The sequence below is a fragment of the Rana temporaria genome, chromosome 3, assembly GCF_905171775.1.
Source record: "Rana temporaria chromosome 3, aRanTem1.1, whole genome shotgun sequence".
Lineage (NCBI taxonomy): Eukaryota > Metazoa > Chordata > Amphibia > Anura > Ranidae > Rana > Rana temporaria.
Window position 1 is genome coordinate 454,453,203 of NC_053491.1, and position 20,937 is coordinate 454,474,139.

The 20,937-nt window shown below is 44.2% G+C and overlaps 2 protein-coding genes across 2 annotated transcripts in view; both read left to right on the plus strand.

Annotated features, from left to right (window-relative positions):
* The window catches only part of LOC120930565 (mucin-22-like), a 50,443-nt gene extending 38,955 nt beyond the window's left edge, over positions 1-11,488 (plus strand). The window contains exons 7-8 of the mRNA XM_040341740.1: positions 10,006-10,115; positions 11,399-11,488. Of these exons, the coding sequence (XP_040197674.1) occupies positions 10,006-10,115; positions 11,399-11,464 (176 nt within the window). The 3' untranslated portion in view covers positions 11,465-11,488. The remainder of the gene's footprint in view (positions 1-10,005; positions 10,116-11,398) is intronic.
* Positions 11,489-11,508: 20 nt separating this feature from the next.
* The window catches only part of LOC120930566 (serine-rich adhesin for platelets-like), a 35,225-nt gene continuing 25,796 nt past the window's right edge, over positions 11,509-20,937 (plus strand). Inside the window, exons 1-3 of the mRNA XM_040341741.1 lie at positions 11,509-11,527; positions 15,530-15,688; positions 16,909-16,953. Coding sequence (XP_040197675.1) covers positions 11,509-11,527; positions 15,530-15,688; positions 16,909-16,953 — 223 coding nt within the window. The remainder of the gene's footprint in view (positions 11,528-15,529; positions 15,689-16,908; positions 16,954-20,937) is intronic.

Sequence of the window (20,937 nt, forward strand, 5' to 3'; positions counted from 1 at the left end):
AATGTAGCTAATTACAGACCGATCTCCCTTCCGAATGTGGATGTCATGGATATGCAATAAAGTCTGGCAGCTTACCGGTCTCCATGTGTTCATTAGAGACCTGACTCTCTTCCTGGCTGTCTTTTATCACCTTCCTCTCTGTATGGCTCCACCCCAGGCCATCACAGGAAGCCTATATTAACTGTTGCACTGCAGGTCTGCAGTGCTGTTCAACTTTGTTTGTAGCTTGAGTTCCTGTCTGCTGTGTGCTAAGTTTACCTTCCTGTGTACCGATTTTGGCTTGTCTCTGACTACTCCTGCTTGCCGGTTTCCCTGACCTTTTGCCTGTCCCTCGGTTACCCTTGTCTGCCTGTTGCCCTAACCTCAGCTTACCCATCACTATCGTTTGTCCTGGTTGCTGCTTCCCCTCTCTCCCTGCGGAGCGTGACCTAGGGGACCCCAGGGGTCGCGATCTGGATCCAGCTGCAGCAAAGGCCATCCTCACCACTAGAGGCTCTGGTGAACACCGAGCTGGGTCTTAGACTCCGCGCCCTGGGGAATCTTGGGCTCACGCTTCCTCTCTGTTCGCAGCAGTCGGCTATAGGGTTCACTACCCTGTGGTGCATCCCTGACCCTAACAGGGTGCACTTGTCACCTGGCCACAGGTGACCTGACAGTTTGAACAGCCATGAAACCGGTCAATGTGCCGTGCCCCGCAGACAATCCATTACAGGGCATTGTTTGCAGACTCAAGACACATGAAGCTAATCAGACTCAGGTGATGTGTTTCCTACAGGATCTGGCTTCCCGCTTTGATCAGCTTCGGAACCCCGGATCAGCAACCCCAAGTACAACCAGCGGCTGCGCCTATCGCACCAGTTGCAGAGTCGCATTCACTACAACTGCCAGCTCCGTTCCGTTTCTCTGGGGACTCTAAGTCCTGCAGGGGATTCCTTAGCCAATGCACTATTCATTTTGAGCTCCTGCCCCAACACTTTCTGTCTGATCGGGCTAAGATAGCCTATATCATTTCCCTCCTCTCCGGTGAAGTTTTAGCCTGGGCAGCCCCTCTGTGGGAATCGAATGATCCAGTGGTTTCTAGCCTGTCTGTTTTCTTGAAACTTTTTCAGAATATCTTCGAAGAACCGACTTGTGCCTCTTCAGCGGCCAGCGCCCTTTTACGTCTCCGCCAAGAATCCTGTTCAGTGGGACAATATGCTCTTCAGTTCCGTATCCTCTCAGCTGAATTGAGCTGGAACAATGAGGCCTTAGTCACAACCTTTTTGCATGGCCTTTCTGATAGAGTGAAGGATGAATTAGCAGGAAGAACCATCCCCACTGATCTGGACGGAGTGATCTCCTCGTGTAACCAGATCGATATTCGCTTTCAGGAAAGAACCCTAGAAAAGCGACGCCAGCATTCCTTGGTCCTTAGTCAGCCTGAGCTCCCCTCTCTACGACCTGTGGAGCATCCCCTGCCAGCTGAGGAACCCATGCAGCTGGGTCAGACCAGGCTATCCCCTGAGGAACGTGATAGGCGCAAAACTCTAGGCCTGTGTCTCTACTGTGGGGGCAAAAGGTCATTTTCGTGACACTTGCTCTCTTTGTTCAGAAAAACGTTCTGTACCAATACATCTGGAAAGTGGAGTATTGGACCCAGAAATATCACCTTCACCTTCTCGTCTTCTTCTTGCTGTGTCCCTTCATCTTGGTGCTTCTTCTCATTCGGTCTTGGCACATCTGGATTCCGGAGACGCTGGCAATTTCATGGACTGGGAAATCGCATTGTCCATGAGACTTACCCTTTTGCCCCTCACCACGCTATTGGTGGTCTTGGCGATTGATGGCACTGTTCTTCCGGGGGGTCCTATTCGCTTCCAGACACTCCCTGTTAAGATGTCGGTAGGGACACTTCACCAGGAGTGGATATCCTTCCTTGTCTTACCTAAGGCCTCAACCCCTATTGTTCGGGGACTCCCTTGGTTACGGCTCCATTCTCCACACGTTGACTGGACTACTGGACAGATCCTGGCTTGGGGTTCCTCCTGTTCCTCGTCCTGCCTACCCAAGGGTGCCCCAAAAGAGAAACTTCCTGTTGCCACCATCCCAGTATCTTTTGCTCTTCACACTGTATGTAGAGATTTACAGGATGTGTCCTGCAATAGTCAGGTTGATGCACTCTCTAACTCATGTGGCACTCTGGATGAGGAGCCCACCTGTGAACCTGAGCCGATCATTCACTCCAGTTTGCTTGACAGGTTACCTTTGTCTGTCCCAAAAATGCACAGCCAGGCTAGCTGGTCTGCAAGTTCTGCAGTCGATACGCCTTGTGATGCGATTGGGGTAGTCGCTACACCTCACTATGCTTTCACTCGGCCTCTGCATCAGTTATGCCAGTCCAGCCAATGTCCAGTGAGCTTCCTACCTTTTCTTGTTCAGGACCTTCTACAACCTCGCCTCATCCTAGTACTATTACGTCCATTCAAACCTGTCTAAGGGGCTCAATCCATCCTTTGGATAGACTGCCCCTTTCGGCCAGGTGGGGTTTTCAACCTTGTTTTCTGGGCTCTCTGCATTCTGCTGGTTTTTCTGCTATCCAGCTTGACTCCTGTGTCATGTCACCTTCTAACCAACCTGACCTCAGGGTTCCTCTGACCTCTGCCCAGTCTGATGGTCCTGTGCTAGATGCCCAGTTTATCTTTAGGGGTCTGGGGAACCCTCCTCAGATTCCTGTTGATCCTCTCATGCCCTTGCTTATTCCCAAAAGGCCTTTGGTCTTCAATAAATCCTTTCCTCCTCTCTCTACTTTGGTTCTGGTCAATGTTCTGGATTCTTGTCTCTGCAGAGGCATTCTTCAGTATCTTGTGCATTGGAGATTGTTTGTTCCTAAGGAGGCATCTTGGATTGCTGCATCTGAGGTCTTTGCACCTCGTCTGTTGAGGTTTAAACTAGGATTTCCCTTTAGGCCTGGGCCCAGGCTGGTGAGAGGGGGGGCTATAAGAGGGAGGATACTGTCATGGATATGCAATAAAGTCTGGCAGCTTACCTGTCTCCATGTGTTCATTAGAGACCTGACTCTCTACCTGGCTGTCGTTTATCACCTTCCTCCCTGTATGGCTCCACCCCAGGCCATCACAGGAAGCCTATATTAACTGTTGCACTGCAGGTCTGCAGTGCTGTTCAACTTTGTTTGTAGCTTGAGTTCCTGTCTGCTGTGTGCTAAGTTTACCTTCCTGTGTACTGATTTGGGCTCGTCTCTGACTACTCCTGCTTGCCGGTTTCCCTGACCTTTTGCCTGTCCCTCGGTTACCCTTGTCTGCCTGTTGTTCTAACCTCAGCTTACCCATCACTATCGTTTGTCCTGGTTGCTGCTTCCCCTCTCTCCCTGCGGAGCGTGACCTAGGGGACCCCAGGGGTCGCGACCTGGATCCAGCTGCAGCGAAGGCCATCCTCACCACTAGAGGCTCTGGTGAACACCAAGCTGGGTCTTAGACTCCACGCTCTGGGAAATCTTGGGCTCATGCTTCCTCTCTGTTCGCAGCAGAGGGGGGGGGACTTGTCACCTGGCCACAGGTGACCTGACAGTGGATGTCAAATTATTCTCCAAGATCCTTGCAACCCGACTGACCTACCACATGCCTGCGTGGGTGGGTCTCGACCAAGTTGGCTTTGTCCCTGGCAGAGAGGCCAGGGACAATACCATTAGAGCCTTGAACTTATATCACTGGCTTACCTCTATCCAGTGAAAAGGTTTTTTTTCTCGTAATAGACGCGGAGAAGGCGTTTGACTGAGTGGTCTGGGACTACATGGATGCAGTTCTAGAAGCTCTAGGACTGGGGAGCTGCATACTAGCCTTTATTAGGTCGCTAAACGCCAATCCAAAAGCTAGAGTTCGAGTCAATGGCCACTTGTCGGACGCCTTTTCCATCCATAATGGAACCAGACAGGGGTGCCCTATTTCTCCTTTACCCTATATTCTTACTCTGGAACCCCTTTTGCGCTGCATTCGGGCAAATCCGAACATAAAAGGCATTGAGGTCCACCAACGTGAATACAAGATTGCTGCCTTTGCAGATGACACCCTCTGCTTCCTCTCATTTCCATTGACGTCCTTACCTAATCTAATGCAGGTCCTAGAACAGTTCCAACGTATTTCAAACTTAAAATGTTATTATTCCAAATCTTTTGCACTGAACAGCTCTCTACCCCCTAAGCTTTTACACCTATGTCAGACAAACTTCCCTTTCCATTGGAAAGCAGATGCCATCACCTATTTGGGTATCTAGCTCCTGGGTAAACATATAGACCTATAAGAAAATAGACATATGCATTCGTTTTCAGCCAAATTAATTTACGTCTGAATTTCTGGGATTTTTGCTATCGTTTTAACAAACGATAACGAACGTGCAGAATCTGAAAGATCCAACATAATGCTTCATTTAAATTTTTTTGCAACAGTTCGATATAGATAGAAGATTCGACATGACAATGACAATAGCAATCTGTGTCTATCGACACAGATTGTAAAAAATAACAAGTAAAATAAAATGTGTAAATCAAAAAAATATAACAAAAACAGTGTGATCAAGTGTGTGTCCCGCATAGCATGTATCCAAGTCCGTTGTATATATCAGCTAAGGTAACAATATATGTATGTCAGTTGGTTCTATGGTTCTATACTAACAGAGTAACCATGAAGTATACAAAGTATTGAAATATATATATATATATATATATATATATATATATATATATATATATATATGGCAAACCATGCTAAAATTGAATGCTCAAATGTGAAATGAGTGAGTAGATGATTAGCATCCATCAAGGAGTGTGGACTCACCTTGAATGAAGTGAAACTGCTGCATGTGAGTGAAACAGGAAACAGGAAGTGACAAAACAGATCCCAGCCATGACTAGCCTTCAATTTATTTTTCAGCCAAATCACGCCCATCAAAAGTAACCCAGACTTTCCTCCTGGTATGGCTAAGGCTTTTTTATCTGCTGAGTGGCCATTACGCAGAGATGCAAGCCAAACATTTTTTCTCCAGAGGCAGGTTCCACCGCCAAGGAGAACTCGCAGCATTATCTAAGACCAAGTCTTTCCCTTTTTGGGCCTATCTACAACTAAAGCATTATCTAGGGGATACGGCGAGCAGAGGAGACTTTGTGAAAGCCCCTACGGTTTTTGAATAGACATACAGCTATTGCACCTTTGAATCACAGGTATTATAGCTGTATGGCTGCAGACAGTGTTTGCATTGTACACCCAGCCACCATGTGATTTTGGTGCTTTACGCCTCAATGTTTGGAGAACCTTATGCTTCTTTACGCTCAGAACACACATTCTGGGAGACATAGTGATAGAGGAAGCTGACTGGGATTGCATTCACTTGTATATACACAAAGGCTCTTTGAATGTGAACACCCAGGAAAATGGATATAAAATTAAAACAAGGTGGTATAAAGCCCTGTACACATGATTGGTTCGTCTGATGAAAACGGACCGATGGACCATTTTCATTGGACGAACCGATCGTGTGTGCGCCCCATCAGTTTTTTATCCATCTGTGAAAAAAATAGAACCTGTTTTCAATTTTTCTTATGGTTAAAAAAACGATAGAAAACAAACAAACAATCGTCTGTGGGGAAATCCATCGGTCAAAAATCCATGCATGCTCAGAATCAAGTCGACACATGCTCGGAAGCATTGAACCTAATTTTCTCAGCACGTCGTAGTGTTTTACGTCACCACGTTGGACACGATCGGATTTTTAACCGATGGTGTGTAGGCAAGACTGATGAAAGTCAGATTCATCGGATATCCGATGAAAAAATCCATCGCATTAGATACCATCAGAGAGCCGATCGTGTGTACAGGGCTTAAGACACCAGAGCTGCTTCACAAATGTTTTCTGACAGTTCAGACCGATGCTGGAGGTGCGAACAGGATTCAGGCACGTTTCTCTATACATGGTGGACGTGCCCGCTGATTCAGCCATACTGGCATAAAGTGCACGATGTGACGACTGCGATCTCTTTGCTACCACTGGAATTTTCACCAGCTCAGTACCTCCTTCACCATTCTCAAATACCATGGAAAAAATACTATAAGTCAATGGCTATGCATATGATAAACGCTGCTAGGCTTTGTCTACCAGTTCATTGGAGGTCCAAATCAACCCCCTCAATGAAACAATGGGCCTTGTGTATTAACCATATAGCAGGAATGGAGGAGCTGATATACACCACCCAAGATAAGATCTCCAGTTTCTAGAATATATGGGAAACCCGGATCAACTATAGAAAATCTCAAAGTTATCAAGAATTGATACAAGACAACGTTTAACTTGGTCTGTGGTCCCTTACTGCAGGGGTCTCCAAACATTCTGAACAAAGGGCCAGTTTATTGTCTTCAGACTCTTGGAGGGCCGGACTTTGGCCAGCGGTAGGGTGACCACGTGTCCCGGATTGCCTGGGACAGTCCCACATTTTGCAGGTCTGTCCCGGGCACCTTCATTGAAGGACAATATAGTGTCCCGGAATGAAACTGACACAGCTACCCAAGGCCCAATCTGATGCCCCCAAAAAAGGCCGCCACATCACTGCTTTACTCACTGACAGTACTTGCCCTTGCGGGGATTGCCTGGAAGAGCACAATCCCCGTCCCCTGCTTGTGATTGGACACGAGGCAGGATTTATGATTTCTCCCATCACTATGCTGTGATTCGTTGCAGCACAACCTGATTTTTGGGAAGGGGGGTGTCCCTGAATGGTAGTTTGGAAATGTGGTCACCCTAGCCAGCGGGAGTAGAAATTTTACTGGCATCATTGTTAGTAAACATCTGGTATTAGGGGGAGGAATTGTGCCCCATTGCTGGTATCGTAGGGAGTAATAGTGCTCTATTAGTTGTGTCAGTGGGAGAAATGGTGCTCCATTGTCGGTGTCAGATGGCAGAATAGTGTCTTGTATCAGTGGGAGGGATAGTGCCCCAAGGGCCGGATAAAGGTAAGCAAAGGGCCGCATCCGACCCGCGGGCCGCAGTTTGGAGACCACTGCCTTACTGCATCCAAAGATACAATCTAATGGCACTTTGACATATTGACAACATATGTCGCTACCTGATGTAGATGGAGAGGGTCAGCCGGTGGTTACCCCACCCCCTCTCCTCACATTCATTTCTCTGTATACTTAATTTTTTATGTTAGGAATGTTATTTACAATTTACACAGAAAGCCTTTTGTTGGCCTCGTTATTTGCATATCACCATGGGTGGCATTGTACCTCGAGCCATGTCTGCTTGTTTTGAAATTTCAGTATTGTTTGTTAAATCACTAATAAATTCTTTATGGGGAAAAAAATGAATACTCTCTCTCTCATTGCTCTGTCACTGTCATCTTCTTTTGGTCTTTTTTTTCTTGGTTTTGACACAAGGGACATAACGTACAGCCAGTGGGGTGTGTCCCTTGTGCTGATGTTGCTTCTGTTAGGCAAAAATCCTCATTTGCTCATGCCAACCCCTCAACCCCCTGCCCAGCTTCTCCATTCATATTACAGCTTCTATGAAGGAAACAGGATTTATGAATGGGGGGAAACTTTCAATCATCTGCCTATCCTCCATTCATAGATTGTGTTTCATTCATATAAGGTGTGGTACAGCTTTTTATGAATGGAAAAGGTGGGCGGAAAAGGAGGGCATAGCTGAGAACAAAGATGAGAGTCAATGACAGTGCTTTAGCTGTATTAACCCCACAACACTGGATGATTATGGCAGAGGTGGGAGGGGGGTGGCAGAGGAGGATTTCAAAAGAAGAAGCATCAGCAAAATGTAGACAAGAAACTGTGGAATTTTTTGAGACGGAATTCTGGCTCAAACTTGTGTTGCATACACATGGTCACACAAAATTATGACCGTCAAGAACACGGTGACGTCCAACACTACAACGAGCCGAGAAAAATTATGTTCAATGATCCGAGCATGCGTCAAATTGATTCAGGGCATGCGTGTTTTTTTGTGTGTCGAAATTGCATACAGACGATCGGAATTTCCGACAAGAACTTTTCCTGTCGGAAAATTTGAGAACCAGCTCTCAAATTTTTGCTGTCAGAAATTCCGACCGAAAAAGTCATATGTGGCCCACACACGATCGGAATTTTCGACCAAAAGCTCACATCGAACTTTTCTTGTGTAACTTTTCTTCAGCATAAGTGTGCTGATTTTTCATTTTTTTTTCCCACACTACTGTAATGCCCCGTTCACACGACTGTTTTTCGGGTTGTAAAAAATTACGTTTTTTTTTTTAATGTCATTAACCGCTTAAGCCCCGGACCATTTTGCAGCTAAATGCCCAGGCCAGGTTTTGCGATTCGGGACTGCGTCGCTTTAACAGACAATTGCGCGGTCGTGCGACGTGGCTCCCAAACAAAATTGGCGTCCTTTTTTCCCCACAAATAGAGCTTTCTTTTGGTGGTATTTGATCACCTCTGCGGTTTTTATTTTTTGCGCTATAAACAAAAATAGAGCGACAATTTTGAAAAAAAGTCAATATTTTTTACTTTTTGCTATAATAAAAATCCCCCAAAAACATATATAAAAATTTTTTTTTTCCTCAGTTTAGGCCGATACGTATTCTTCTACATATTTTTGGTAAAAAAAATCGCAATAAGCGTTTATCGATTGGTTTGCGCAAGATTTATAGTGTTTACAAAATAGGGGATAGTTTTATTGCATTTTTATTAATTATTATTTTTTTACTACTATTGGCGGCGATCAGTGATTTTTTTCGTGACTGCGACATTATGGCGGACACTTCGGACAATTTTGACGCATTTTTGGGACCATTGTCATTTTCACAGCAAAAAATGCATTTAAATTGCATTGTTTGTTGTAAAAAAGACAGTTGCAGTTTGGGAGTTAAACACTGTAGGAGTTAAGGATCACTGTGTGTGTGTTTACAACTGTAGGGGGGTGTGGCTGTAGAAATGACGTCATCGATCGTGTCTTCCCTATAAAGGGAATGACGCGATCGATGCGCCGCCACAGTGAAGCACGGGGAAGCCGTGTTTACATACGGCTCTCCCCGTTCTTCAGCTCCGGGGAGCGATCGCGACGGAGCGGCTATAAACGAATAGCCGCGCCGTCGTCCCGGATCGCTCCCCGAGGGAACCCGACCACCGCACGCAGCGGAGGGGGTCCCGATCGGACCCCCCACCCGCTAGAAGGCAAGGGCGTATATATACGCCCTTGTGCCTGTCCGTGCCATTGTGCGGACGTATATAGGCGTGCGGCGGTCGTTAAGTGGTTAAAAACGATCAAGTGGGGGCTCCAGAGCATATTTCACAACGTAAAAAATGGGCATTAAAAATTTAGAGCATGCTCTAAATTTTCACGTTGTTTTAACGTTGTCATTTTTAACGTCGTAAAAAATGGTCGCGTGTAGGCTTTAACGACGTGAAAAAAACGCGCATGCGCAGAAGCAAATTATGGGATGGGAGTGCTCGTTCTGGTAAAACTAGCTTTCATAATGGAGATAGCACATTCATCACACTGTAACAGACTGAAAAGCGCAAATCGTCTTTTACTAACACAAAATCAGCTAAAGCAGCCCCAAGGGTGGCGCCATCCAAATCGAGCTTTCTCTTTATAGTGCCGATGTAACGTGTTGTACGTCACTGCGCTTTGCTAGAGCATTTTTTTCCCACGATCATGTGTAGGCAAGGCCGGTTTAACAATAATCGGGTTTTAAAAAACGTTGTTTTTTCTAGACCATTAAAAATGGTTGTGTGGACGCGGCATTAGGCTTTAAGGCAGACTAGACATACAAGTCTCTAGCTACAATAAAATATATTTTACATGAACTTGTAGGCATGTGGAGTCTCTTCTGTAATAAAAGCCTATCCTGCTTGCAATTTGTTTTAAAGATATAGCATTGAAAACTCACTGCAGCTTTTGTTGCATTAGTTATTCATGTTACAATTTATTCTTTAAGTGACATCTCTTTCTCTCTCTATCATTTTACAGCTGTTGTCACCATAACAATCAAAGTTACAATTAATGAACATTTTCAAGAAGAACTCTTAGACGAATCCAGCATAATATATGACAGTTTTATAAATCGGTTTAAGGATCAGGTATGTTTTTTATTTATTTTTATTTAATATTTTTTTGCTTTAACAGTATTTTGCATCATATGATGTAACAGTTTAAGCTCACATAATATTAAGGCTCTGAAAGTGAGCATTAGAGGAGCTGAAGGAGGAGTTGATATGCAGGACTTCTTAGAAGGCACGAAGAGGATGTGTTGGATGATATTTTGAGATAAGTTTGGTGGGAAGTCTTGGGGAAAACCTATAGATGGCTTTGTATGTTGTAAATATCTTGAATTTTATTCCATTGGTGGAGTGGAAGGAAGTGGAGGGATTGGAAGAGAGGGGTGGTGAACACTGAGCACTTGATACGGTGGATGAGTCTGATAGCAACATTCATGATATGCTTAAAAGAGCATAGTCTGTGTAGAAGTTGGGAATCGAAGATTGAGTTGCAATAGTTGACGTGAGAAATAACAAGAAAGTTAATTAGTAGCTTGGTGGTGTTTTTGTTGGTTAACCCTTTCCTACCCACCTGCCTTGGCCTCTTAACTAGGTCCTAAGGCAGGAGGGCAGGGCAGATTTGCCATTCATGCTACAACAGTGATTGGCTGTCAGCCTGTCACAGTGGTCACACGATCAGGAGCCCATCCCGAAGGCTCCTGATCATAATGGGGGCCAAGAAATGAAGGCAACAGCTTGGTCACTATGCTGGTAACACACAGCAAGCATGGTATCAGGACAGAAACCTCAGCCATCATGAATGCATATGTGCGGACTGTGTGCATTACTCATTTAGAGGCTAAGAAGGGGTCTGTAGCGGGCAAAGGATGCGCAGCGCCACTCCAGATGCAGCCGAGGCCAGAGATCCGCTGCCACTGGCCACATTATGGTGGAATTTGTGCCCGATTTCATTTCCCACAAGCTGTGATGGCCGCACGGCGCCCCTGTTGTCCATGGCGCCCTGTGCGGTTGCACGGCTTGCACACCCCAAAGGCCGGCCCTGGGGTACATTTTGTGTTAGAGGTGAAGTTGGCACAGTTTAGACAGTAATGTGATTTGGGACTGATAGGTAGAACAGAGTCTAGGATTACACCTAGCACACTAACATAAGGGGAGTGAGTGATTGTTGTGTTATTGATCTTAAAGGAAATGATGGTGGAGAGGGTAAGGGAAGAGGAAATATGCTCTCAATTGAAGATTTAGTTTTAGGAAATAGTGTGAAATCCATAATGATATGTCACTTAGTAATTTTTGATTTACGAGGAGACTGAAGGGGTACAGAGAAAAGTATTTGTTTTTCTTAAAATGCTTTATTTGCCTTTCAGATGAAAATGTTCTACAGAAGCATACTGTCAAAGCATGTGGAAATCGTTATACTATCAATTCAGTAAGTAATAGGCATATGTAGTGCTCACCCCCACAGGGTGCACTGGGAATGACCAAGGTCTCCCTTGGTAGTGCTGCAGCTTCCAGACCCAGACACAGTTCCAATCACATTGGCAAACACAGCCATGGTCGGGGGGTGTTTTTGTGGATTTATTGCATAATGTTGGAAAAGGAGAGGGTTAAGGGTTACAGGATGCTCCAAATGCGGCACCACAGGAGGACAGTCTCTTAGCACAAATCCGATAGCAGTAGCCTTTGTTGGAGGCAAAAAAGAATGGCCAGTTAACCTGGGACTCTATAGGCAAGCAGCCTCAGTCCCTACAGCAACCTCTGGCACTTACTTCCCAAAGCACAGCTGGGATCCCAGATCAAGGTCACAATTACTCAAAATGTCCGAGGACAGCTGCTGCCCACTACATCTTCCATGTGATACTCTTCAATAAGCAAGAAAGGGGATCCTTCTCCAGGTCAATGTCCACAGGTGATATCCTCCAGAAAAAAATCAATCCTTCAGTCAGATCACCTTGAGGTCCTTAGCCCAGCACATGCTGAAGCCCAACACCAACTCTTCAGTACACACTCTGCTGGCAACAGTCTGAGCAAGTCTGAGCAAGCCTAGCACATTTTTTATCCTCTCTCCAACCTCCCCCCCAGGGATTGGCTAAGGTCACCTGAGTACCTGACCATCCCAGCTATTTCTGGAAGCTCCTTTCATAGGTAGACATTAGCATTCAGCCACCAAACCTATGGAAACCTGACCAGACTGACCTGACCAGACCTTTGGGAATTGAGTATTGTGGTGTAAAAGAGTTCAGCTGGGCATACTGGGCATCTGATATTTATTTGCTCTGAATTGTGATTACATTTTTTTAAAAACGATTTGAATGAATAATTATTTCAGTTTATCAAATTTTCCAATGTAATTCCTATTAGGTTTCCCATAAAGTTGAAATCACTTCTTTCATATTAGTGAATTCATATCTTATTCTATTATATTGGTAATTGAAAGCTGGTTGAATTGCCTGAAAATATGTACACAATAGTTACTGCAATTATGCATTAATCCAGCCAATTAATTAAACCAAATTGAGCAGAAGTCAATTTGGTTTGTTTAATTGCAGAATTAATTTACATCTGTGTGAATGTCTAAATGTGTGCTTCAGTCAGCTTGGGCTGTGAGAGGCCCTGGAGAAATTTCCTTAAAATTTCCAATTTTTTTAAAAAAAGGGTGTTTGGTGGATTTATAAATAATGCCGAGTAAAATTTGTGGAGTCTGTTAGGATTTGGGGAGAATGTCCTATTACAGATTCTAAGAGTAGAGGTGAATTTAAAGCTGTTTTTCCGGTCTCCCCCTCAAAAAATGTTAAGTCAGCAGCTACACATGCTGTAGCTGCTGACATTTATTATTAGTACACTTATCTCTCCTAGAATCCAGCGATGTCGGCACCCCAGCCGATTTTATCATTGGCTGTTGGGTGCTGCCGTCGCCATTGCTGGCAAGGGAACCCGGCAGTGAAGCCTTGCGGCTTCAGAGCCGGGTTCCTACTGCACATGTGTGAACCGCGCTGCTCTCTTTTACTGGTCTGGCAGCAGGGGAAAGAGGAGGGAGGAGGAGGGGCCAAACTTTGGACGTACATCGCTGCGGCAAGGTCCGACAGAAGTGGGAGAAGGGAACCTGTCAAAAACAGGTACCTGTTTCCATATCAAAGGTGCCAAATGTGGCACCTGAGGGGGGGAGGGGGGAATCAGATAAGCAGAACTTCCACTTTTGGGTAGAACTCTGCTTTAAGTTTAGGTGGGATTTTGTTTGCTTGTAATGTGCCAGATCTATATTTTTGTAAGTAAACTTTGTGATCATTCCACCTAATGATTTTTAATTCTCTCTCTGTATTTATGCTTTTCCTTTTATTTGTATGCTTTTCCTATTATTTGTAACACATTTCCTATCTTAGGGTGACTACTCTCAGTGCTCCACTCTCTCTATGGAGGAACAATGTAGGCATTCTTGGATAGCAGCATTGTCAACCTGTAGTATAGGGTGGTGTTAGGTGGAATATTAGATTTTAAAAGAATTTACACAAGTGACCAACGCTGCGCAAATTGCCGTAGCTGTACGTCGGCCACTTTAAGAGCAATAGCAAAAATGCGCGCATCTGCAATGTCTGCTGGTCACCCGCGCTCGCTCCTCAGAGAGCCAGAACGGGGATCTGTGTATGTAAACAAACAGATCCTCATTCTGTCAGGGGAGTAGAGATCGTCTGTTCCTAGTGATCAAGAACAGCTATCTATCTCCTCCTCCAGTCAGCAAACTCCCCCCACAGTTAGAAACACCTCCCTCGGACACACTTAACCCCTTGATCACCCCCTAGTGTTAACCCCTTCCCTGCCAGTGACATCTATACAGTGACCAGTGGCTATTTTTAGATGTCATTGGTCCAAAAAAAGCCTCAACGTGTCCAATCTGTCCACCCCAATGTTGCAGTCCCGCAAAAAATGGCTGATCACTGCCATTACTAGTAAAAAAAAATAATAATAATAAAAATGCCATAAATCTATCACATATATTGTAGACACTATAACTTTTGTGCAAACCAATAAATATACGCTTTTTGCATTTTTTTAACCAAAGATATGTAGTAGAATACATATTGGCCTAAAACTATGAAGATTTTTTTTTAAGTTTGAATATTTAATATAGCAAATAGTAAAAAAAAAAAAAAAATCTAAATTGTTGGCCTTTTTTCTTTATAGCACAAAAAAATTATTTTGTTTGTGTACAACGTCGCACAACAACACAATTGTCCATTGAAGCGACGCAGTGCCATATCGCAAAAAATGGCCTGGTCATTAAGGGAGTAAATCCTTTTTGGGGCTGAAGTAAATTGTTTTTTTTTTTAAATGCAGTTAGTCTAAGTTCCCAAAGTTCTTCTTCTGTCCATCTCCTGTAATGTACTATACTGACTAAAAGATGGAGGATCAGCATCAGGAGCCAATCAAGCTCTTCTGAGTGGCGTGAGCCATCACTGATCTTTTTCAATGTCCAATAAACAGTGGGGTTTATTTACTAAGTAAGCTTGGTTTTCCCTCCAGAGCTTAGTAAATTAGATAAGGCTTCACTTTGTAAAGAATATTCAATCACTTGCAAGGAAAATAAGAAAAACAGCATTTTTTCTTGCACATGATTGGATGATAGAAATCAGTAGAGTTTCTGTTAATTTACTAAGCTCTGGAGCAACTGTATTTTCCCTTTAGTAAATCAACCCCAGTGTTCTTTACCAAGCTGAACTTCTGCTGCAGAGGAGATTAGGGACTTGGCTGTCCCCTCTGGTAGTGGTGTCTTGATTATAAGACCAGCTGAACAAAGTTAAAGGGGTTGTAAAGGTAAAAAAAAAATCCCTAAATATCTTCCTTTACCCTAGTGCAGTCCTCCTTCACTTACCTCATCCTTCTATTTTGCTTTTAAATGTCCTTATTTCTTCTGAGAAATCCTCACTTCCTGTTCTTCTGTCTGTAACTCCACACAGTAATGCAAGGCTTTCTCCCTGTTGTGGAGTGTCGTGCTCGCCCCCTCCCTTTACGGGGAGGGGGCGAGCAGGAGAATCAGGACGCTCTCTACGTTGCAGATAGAGAAAGGAGCTGTGTGTGTTAGTGGGCATCGTGACTCTCCTGCTCGCTCCCTCAAGGGAGGGGGCGAGCACGACACTCCACACCAGGGATAAAGCCTTGCATTACTGTGTGGAGTTACAGACAGAAGAACAGGAAGTGAGGATTTCTCAGAAGAAATAAGGACATTTAAAAGCAAAATGGAAGGATGAGGTAAGTGAAGGAGGACTGCACTAAGGGAAAGGAAGCTATTTAGGGATTTTTTTTTTACCTTTACAACCCCTTTAAAAATGCTTTAGAAAGTAAAACAATTTTCAAATGTGCTCAGTGGTAAAATATGAGGATTTTTTGACTTTTCTTTACTGGTGGCTATTTCCATACAGCATTAGCCAGCTCATCTTAGGAGTATATTTGTTTTGTGGTGTTGTCCTTTGTTGTGTTTTTGTACATATTTACAATTTTCATAGATTTTTTTTCTGGCAGAAAAGGAAGTATTATTGTGGAGCATGAGGTTCGTATTCAATCTACTTCTCAAACTGCTGAACAAGATAAAGAAACCTTTGATGGAATTCTGAATAATAGTCTATATGAAATAAATTGCAACAATGACTCATCAATAGATAACGGTAAGTAGACTCAAATTTGTTTATTAAGCCTAGGTTCACACTGCTGCGAATTAAAAATCACGGTAAAATGCGCAATTTTACCGCGATTTCGCGGCCGCGATTTCGCAGCGATTTGCCGCGATTCCGGCCGCAATTTAATGTAAATCGCGGCCCGAAATCGCAAAAAGTAGTACAGGAACTACTTTTTGAAATCGCAGATGCGGCGTCGCACTGATTAGGACAGTGCCATTGCCGACAATTGCCGCCGATTTAAGATGCGATTTGACATGTCAAATCGCATCTCAAATCGTTCCAAATCGTACCCAGTGTGAACCAGGGCTCAGCCTAGGTTCACACTGCTGCGAATTCAAAATCGCGGTAAAATGCGATTTTACCGCGATTTTGCCACGATTTTGCCACGATTTCGGCCGCAATTTAATGTAAATCGCGGCACGAAATCGCAAAAAGTAGTACAGGAACTACTTTTTGAAATCGCAGATGCGGCGTCGCACTGATTAGGACAGTGCCATTGCCGACAATTGCCGCCGATTTGAGATGCGATTTGACATGTCAAATCGCATCTCAAATCGTTCCAAATCGTACCCAGTGTAAACCAGGGCTCAATCTTGTTTCTGGGTTTTTTCTTAATGAGGCAATGATAAAAATAAAAATAAAGCATACTCTATTTTTAGGATAAAAGGAAAGGAGTGTTGCAGGGACAAGGGGGTCTGGCAAAACCTTCCCCTGAAAGCTCACCTTGTCCTCATGATGAGGATAAGTGCCTAATCACCACATCCCTGGATCTGTGGATGTGGGGTTTTGTAGTGGAGGACTTATTGGAGTCTGGAAGCCCCCTTTAGAATAAGAAGACCCCCAGACATCTGTCTCTCAACACTAGTGCCGCGTACACACGATCGGACATTCCGACAACAAATTCCGTGGACTTATCTTGCATACACACGGTCGCACAAATGTTGTCGGAAATTCAGATCGCCAAGAACGCAGTCAGGTACAATTCGTACAACTGCACTTTAAAAGGGAAGTTCAATACCAAGTGCGCCACCCTTTGGGCTCCTTCTTCTAATCTCATGTTAGTAGAAGTTTGGTGAAAGACGATTTTTTCTTTTCTAGTGCAGAGTGATGGTATCTATGTACCAAGACATTCTCAGAAGACATAATCAAATGTATCTGCTCTTTAATAAACCATTTTTTATATATACTATAACTATTTCATTTTACAGATACGTTCTGCTTCAATGCAACAAGTTTTGAGTTCAGGATAGACGGTAATCAAACAAGTTTCTCTCTCTCTCTCTCTCTCCCCCTGTTTGATTTTCCCTGACTTATGTGTGGCTGAACTCTCCTTTCCCTCTATGGTCATTGCATTATCTTCCTTATCCTCAATATCTAAAAGGGGGAACTGGCATATGATGAAAATCATCCTTCTGCAACAAGTCAAAGATCTTGTGATTAAATCATTTCTTGCCACCTCATTACAGTTTGTGGCAATGGCGGGATTAGCAGAAGAGGCGTAAAATAGTGCATTAGCAGCTTTTGCAGGGAACTAGTTGTTCTGTGCCTGGGAAGAGGAAAAAGAAGGTGTTTTGTTAGTCACTTTACTATGTCCTGCATATGCTGTAGCTGTAAAACATGACCACTCTGAGAATGAAAAGGCAGACATGCCTTTCCTCTGGATGGTGTGGCCTGAACATCGCTTTATCCTGCAGAACCTGCTCATCCATAATATATCTGCCTCTCACTTTAGGCCTGCCTGACATTTTTCAAATAATGGGAATTGCCTACATTTATTGACAGCTGTGGCAATAAGGGGGGGTAATTATGTGGTGCTTTGGTGCACACTACTTTACTGCACAAGTATACAATAGACATGTGCAGAACGTAAAAATGTGTTTTGTTTCGGATAGTCATTATGTTACTAATAGTGTTTTGTTATGGAATTGATTTCGTTTGTTTTTCGGAATTCGTTTAGTTTTGTTTTTGTTAAATTTCATCTTGTTTTCTTAAAAAAAAAATGTATTTATTAATTTTATAACAAATTACAACTTTTCAGAATGATTAGAATTCGGATCAGTCAAAAAAACATTTGATCGATTTGAATTCTGTGTGAGAAATAGCTTGTTGTCAAGAAGCGGGCCGGGAAGTAACCCGCCCGCGTCCCTAACAACCATGAGTCATCAACTGTCAGCAGGCTTCCCCACTGACAGATGAATGTAAACAAAACAATGCCGGAAATGACTTGCAATAGATAAATGTTAAAAAAAAACGGCGTGGGGGTTCCCCCAAAACCCATACCAGACCCTTATCTGAGGATTCAGCCCGGCAGATCAGGAAAGGGGGGAATGAGTGAGTGCCCCCTCCCGTCCTGAACCATACCAGGCCACATGCCCTCAACGTGGGGGGGTGAGTGCTTTGTTATTCCCCCCCAACCCAAAGCACCTTGTTCCAATGTTGATGGGGACAAGTGCCTCTTCACGACAACCCTGGGCTGTGGTTGTCTGGGTCTGTGCTCGGGGGGCTTATCAGAATCTGGAAGCCCTCAGATCCCCACCCCTCCACAGCTCAGCGCTCCAGTGAGCGTGAAGGAGCAGAGCAGGAGAGCTGCTGATTGACAGGCAGCAGCTCTCTACTAACCGAGCTATGAAAACCAAGTGACCTGCGGTGTTCAATCACTCGGTTTTCAGTGTTAGGCCTCGTACACACAATAGGTTAACCAGAGGTCAAAACCAATCGTGTGTGGGCCCCATAGGTTATTTAACCATAGGTAAAAAAAAAAAGCCAGCTTGCTTTAAAATTAACCTATGGATTCCTAACCTATAGGTCAAAACCGATCGTTAGTAGGCACAACCATCGGTTAAAAATACACGCATGCTCAGAATCAAGTTGACGCATGCTTGGAAGCATTGAACTGCGTTTTTTTCAGCACGTCATTGTGTTTTACGTCACCGCGTTCTGACACGATCGGTTATTTAACCTATGGTGTGTAGGCGTAACGGACCATCAGTCAGCTTCATCGGTTAACCTAAGACAACGGTCCTTTAGACCGTTGTCCTCTGGTTAACCTATCGTGTGTACGAGGCTTTAGAGGTACCAGTGGATAGAGACAGCATCAGACTAATGCTGCATCCACCTAGGTAAGTATGATTCTACAATTAAAAACCCCCATACTTCTCTTTTAAAAAATAAAAAACAGTGTCCCTCGATGTAGATCCATAGTCAATCATGCTGCCCCCTAACCCCAAAAAAAAAAATTTTGGCCCACACAGAGGCACCATGCCTACTGCAGGCTCCACTGTTTGACAGTTCTTTTATAAGGAAGGGGCCACATGTCTACGTCACCAGGTGGCACCGCCCCCCTTCTGACCTTACAGACTGGTGCATGCTGGGTCTGTGTTGTCAGAATGGGCAGTGCCACCAGGTGATGTAGACAGGTGGCCCCGCCCTACCCTATAAAAGAAATGTCAAACAGAGGAGGCACAAAGAGCCTCTGTGTTGGCAAGAGCAATTTTTTTTTCCTGGTCAGCGGGGGGCATGAGGAACCTCACTTTAAGTGGAAAAATAAAAATGAAAAATTCCTTTAAAAATAGTGCCTTGGGTCAAATCACATTTAAATTAACCCCCTGTTACAATTGCCGACACCTGGCTATTTAAAAGAAATTAAGAAAAAAAGGGCGAGGTGTAGAGTACACCCTGGTCCCCCCTCCCAGACCATACCAGGCCCTTCGGGTCAGTTATGGATTTTAAAAGGAACCCTATGCCCCCTGAAATCCATACCAGACCCTTATCCGAGAATGCAGCCCCGCAGGTCAATAAAGGGGGGGGATGAGCGAACGCACACCCCCCCCGAACAAAACCACATGCCCTCAACACCACAAAGCAACTTGTCCCCATGTTGATGCCTGCTCGACCCGCAAAATAGAAAAAAAATTAAACGCTCCGCCTCCTGGGAGGCCTTCCATCGACTGCCCAATCTGAGCTTTGACAGTTCTTATATATGCAAGGGGCGGGGCCATTCGGTTACGTTACCTGGTGGAACTGCTCTTTTCTGAGGTCAGTGCCACCGGGTGATGTGGCTGGGGGGAGGGCCCGACTACATTTTTTATCTGTTTCCGGGCAACTGCCGGCATTCTTTTCTTTACATTCATCTGTCAGTGGGGCAGCCCGTTGACAGATGATTACTCATGGTTGTTAAGGATGCGGGCAGGGGCTTCCTGGCCTAATGCTTAAAAACAGCTATTTCTTCACACAGAATTTGAATCGGTCAACTGTTTTTTGACCAATTTGAATTCTAATCTTTCTTAAAAGTTGGCATTCGTTAGAAAACGAATAAACAACATTTATTTTAACAGCTTTCAATGAAATTCATTACTATTCGTTACTATCTCATTTGGAGATTCAGAATCATCTGAATCTGCAAATAACCAAAAGTTTCTCCGAACTTGTATTTGGACCGAAATAAATCGCACATCTCTAGTATACAATGATGTTCTTTAACCACTTAAAGCGGGGGTTCACCCAAAAAAAATGTTAACATTACATTCAGGCGAGTTGTTAGAATCACAATCGGGTGTTTTTTTTTTAATCGTTGCTGTACATATCGTTTTATAGATATATGTTCACTGCGGCTTCCGGGTATAATCTGCGAGACTGGGCGTTCCTAATTGATTGACATGCTTCCGACCGTCGCATACAGCGCGTCACGAGTTGCCGAAAGAAGCCGAACGTCGGGGCGCAGGCGCCTTATCGAGCCGACTCGCAGTCCGGCTTCTTTCGGCAACTCGTGACGCGATGTATGCGACGGTCGGAAGCATGTCAATCAATTAGGAACACCCAGTCCCGCAGATTATACCCGGAAGCCCCAGTGAACTTATATCTATAAAACAGTATGTACGGCAACGATTTGAAAAAAAAACACCCGATTGTGATTCTAACAACTCGCCTGAATCTAATGTTAAAAAATTTTTTGGGGGTGAACCCCCGCTTTAACCCCTGGACCATATTGCTGATCAAAGACCAGGCCACTTTTTGTGATTCGGCACTGCAACGCTTTAACTGACAATTGCGCGGTCGTGCGACGTGGCTCCCAAACAAAATTGGCGTCCTTTTTTTCCCACAAATAGAGCTTTCTTTTGGTGGTATTTGATCACCTCTGTGGTTTTTATTTTTTGCGCTATAAGCAAAAATAGAGCGACAATTTTGAAAAAAAAATCTTTATTTTTTCATTTTTGCTATAATAAATATCCCCCAAAAAT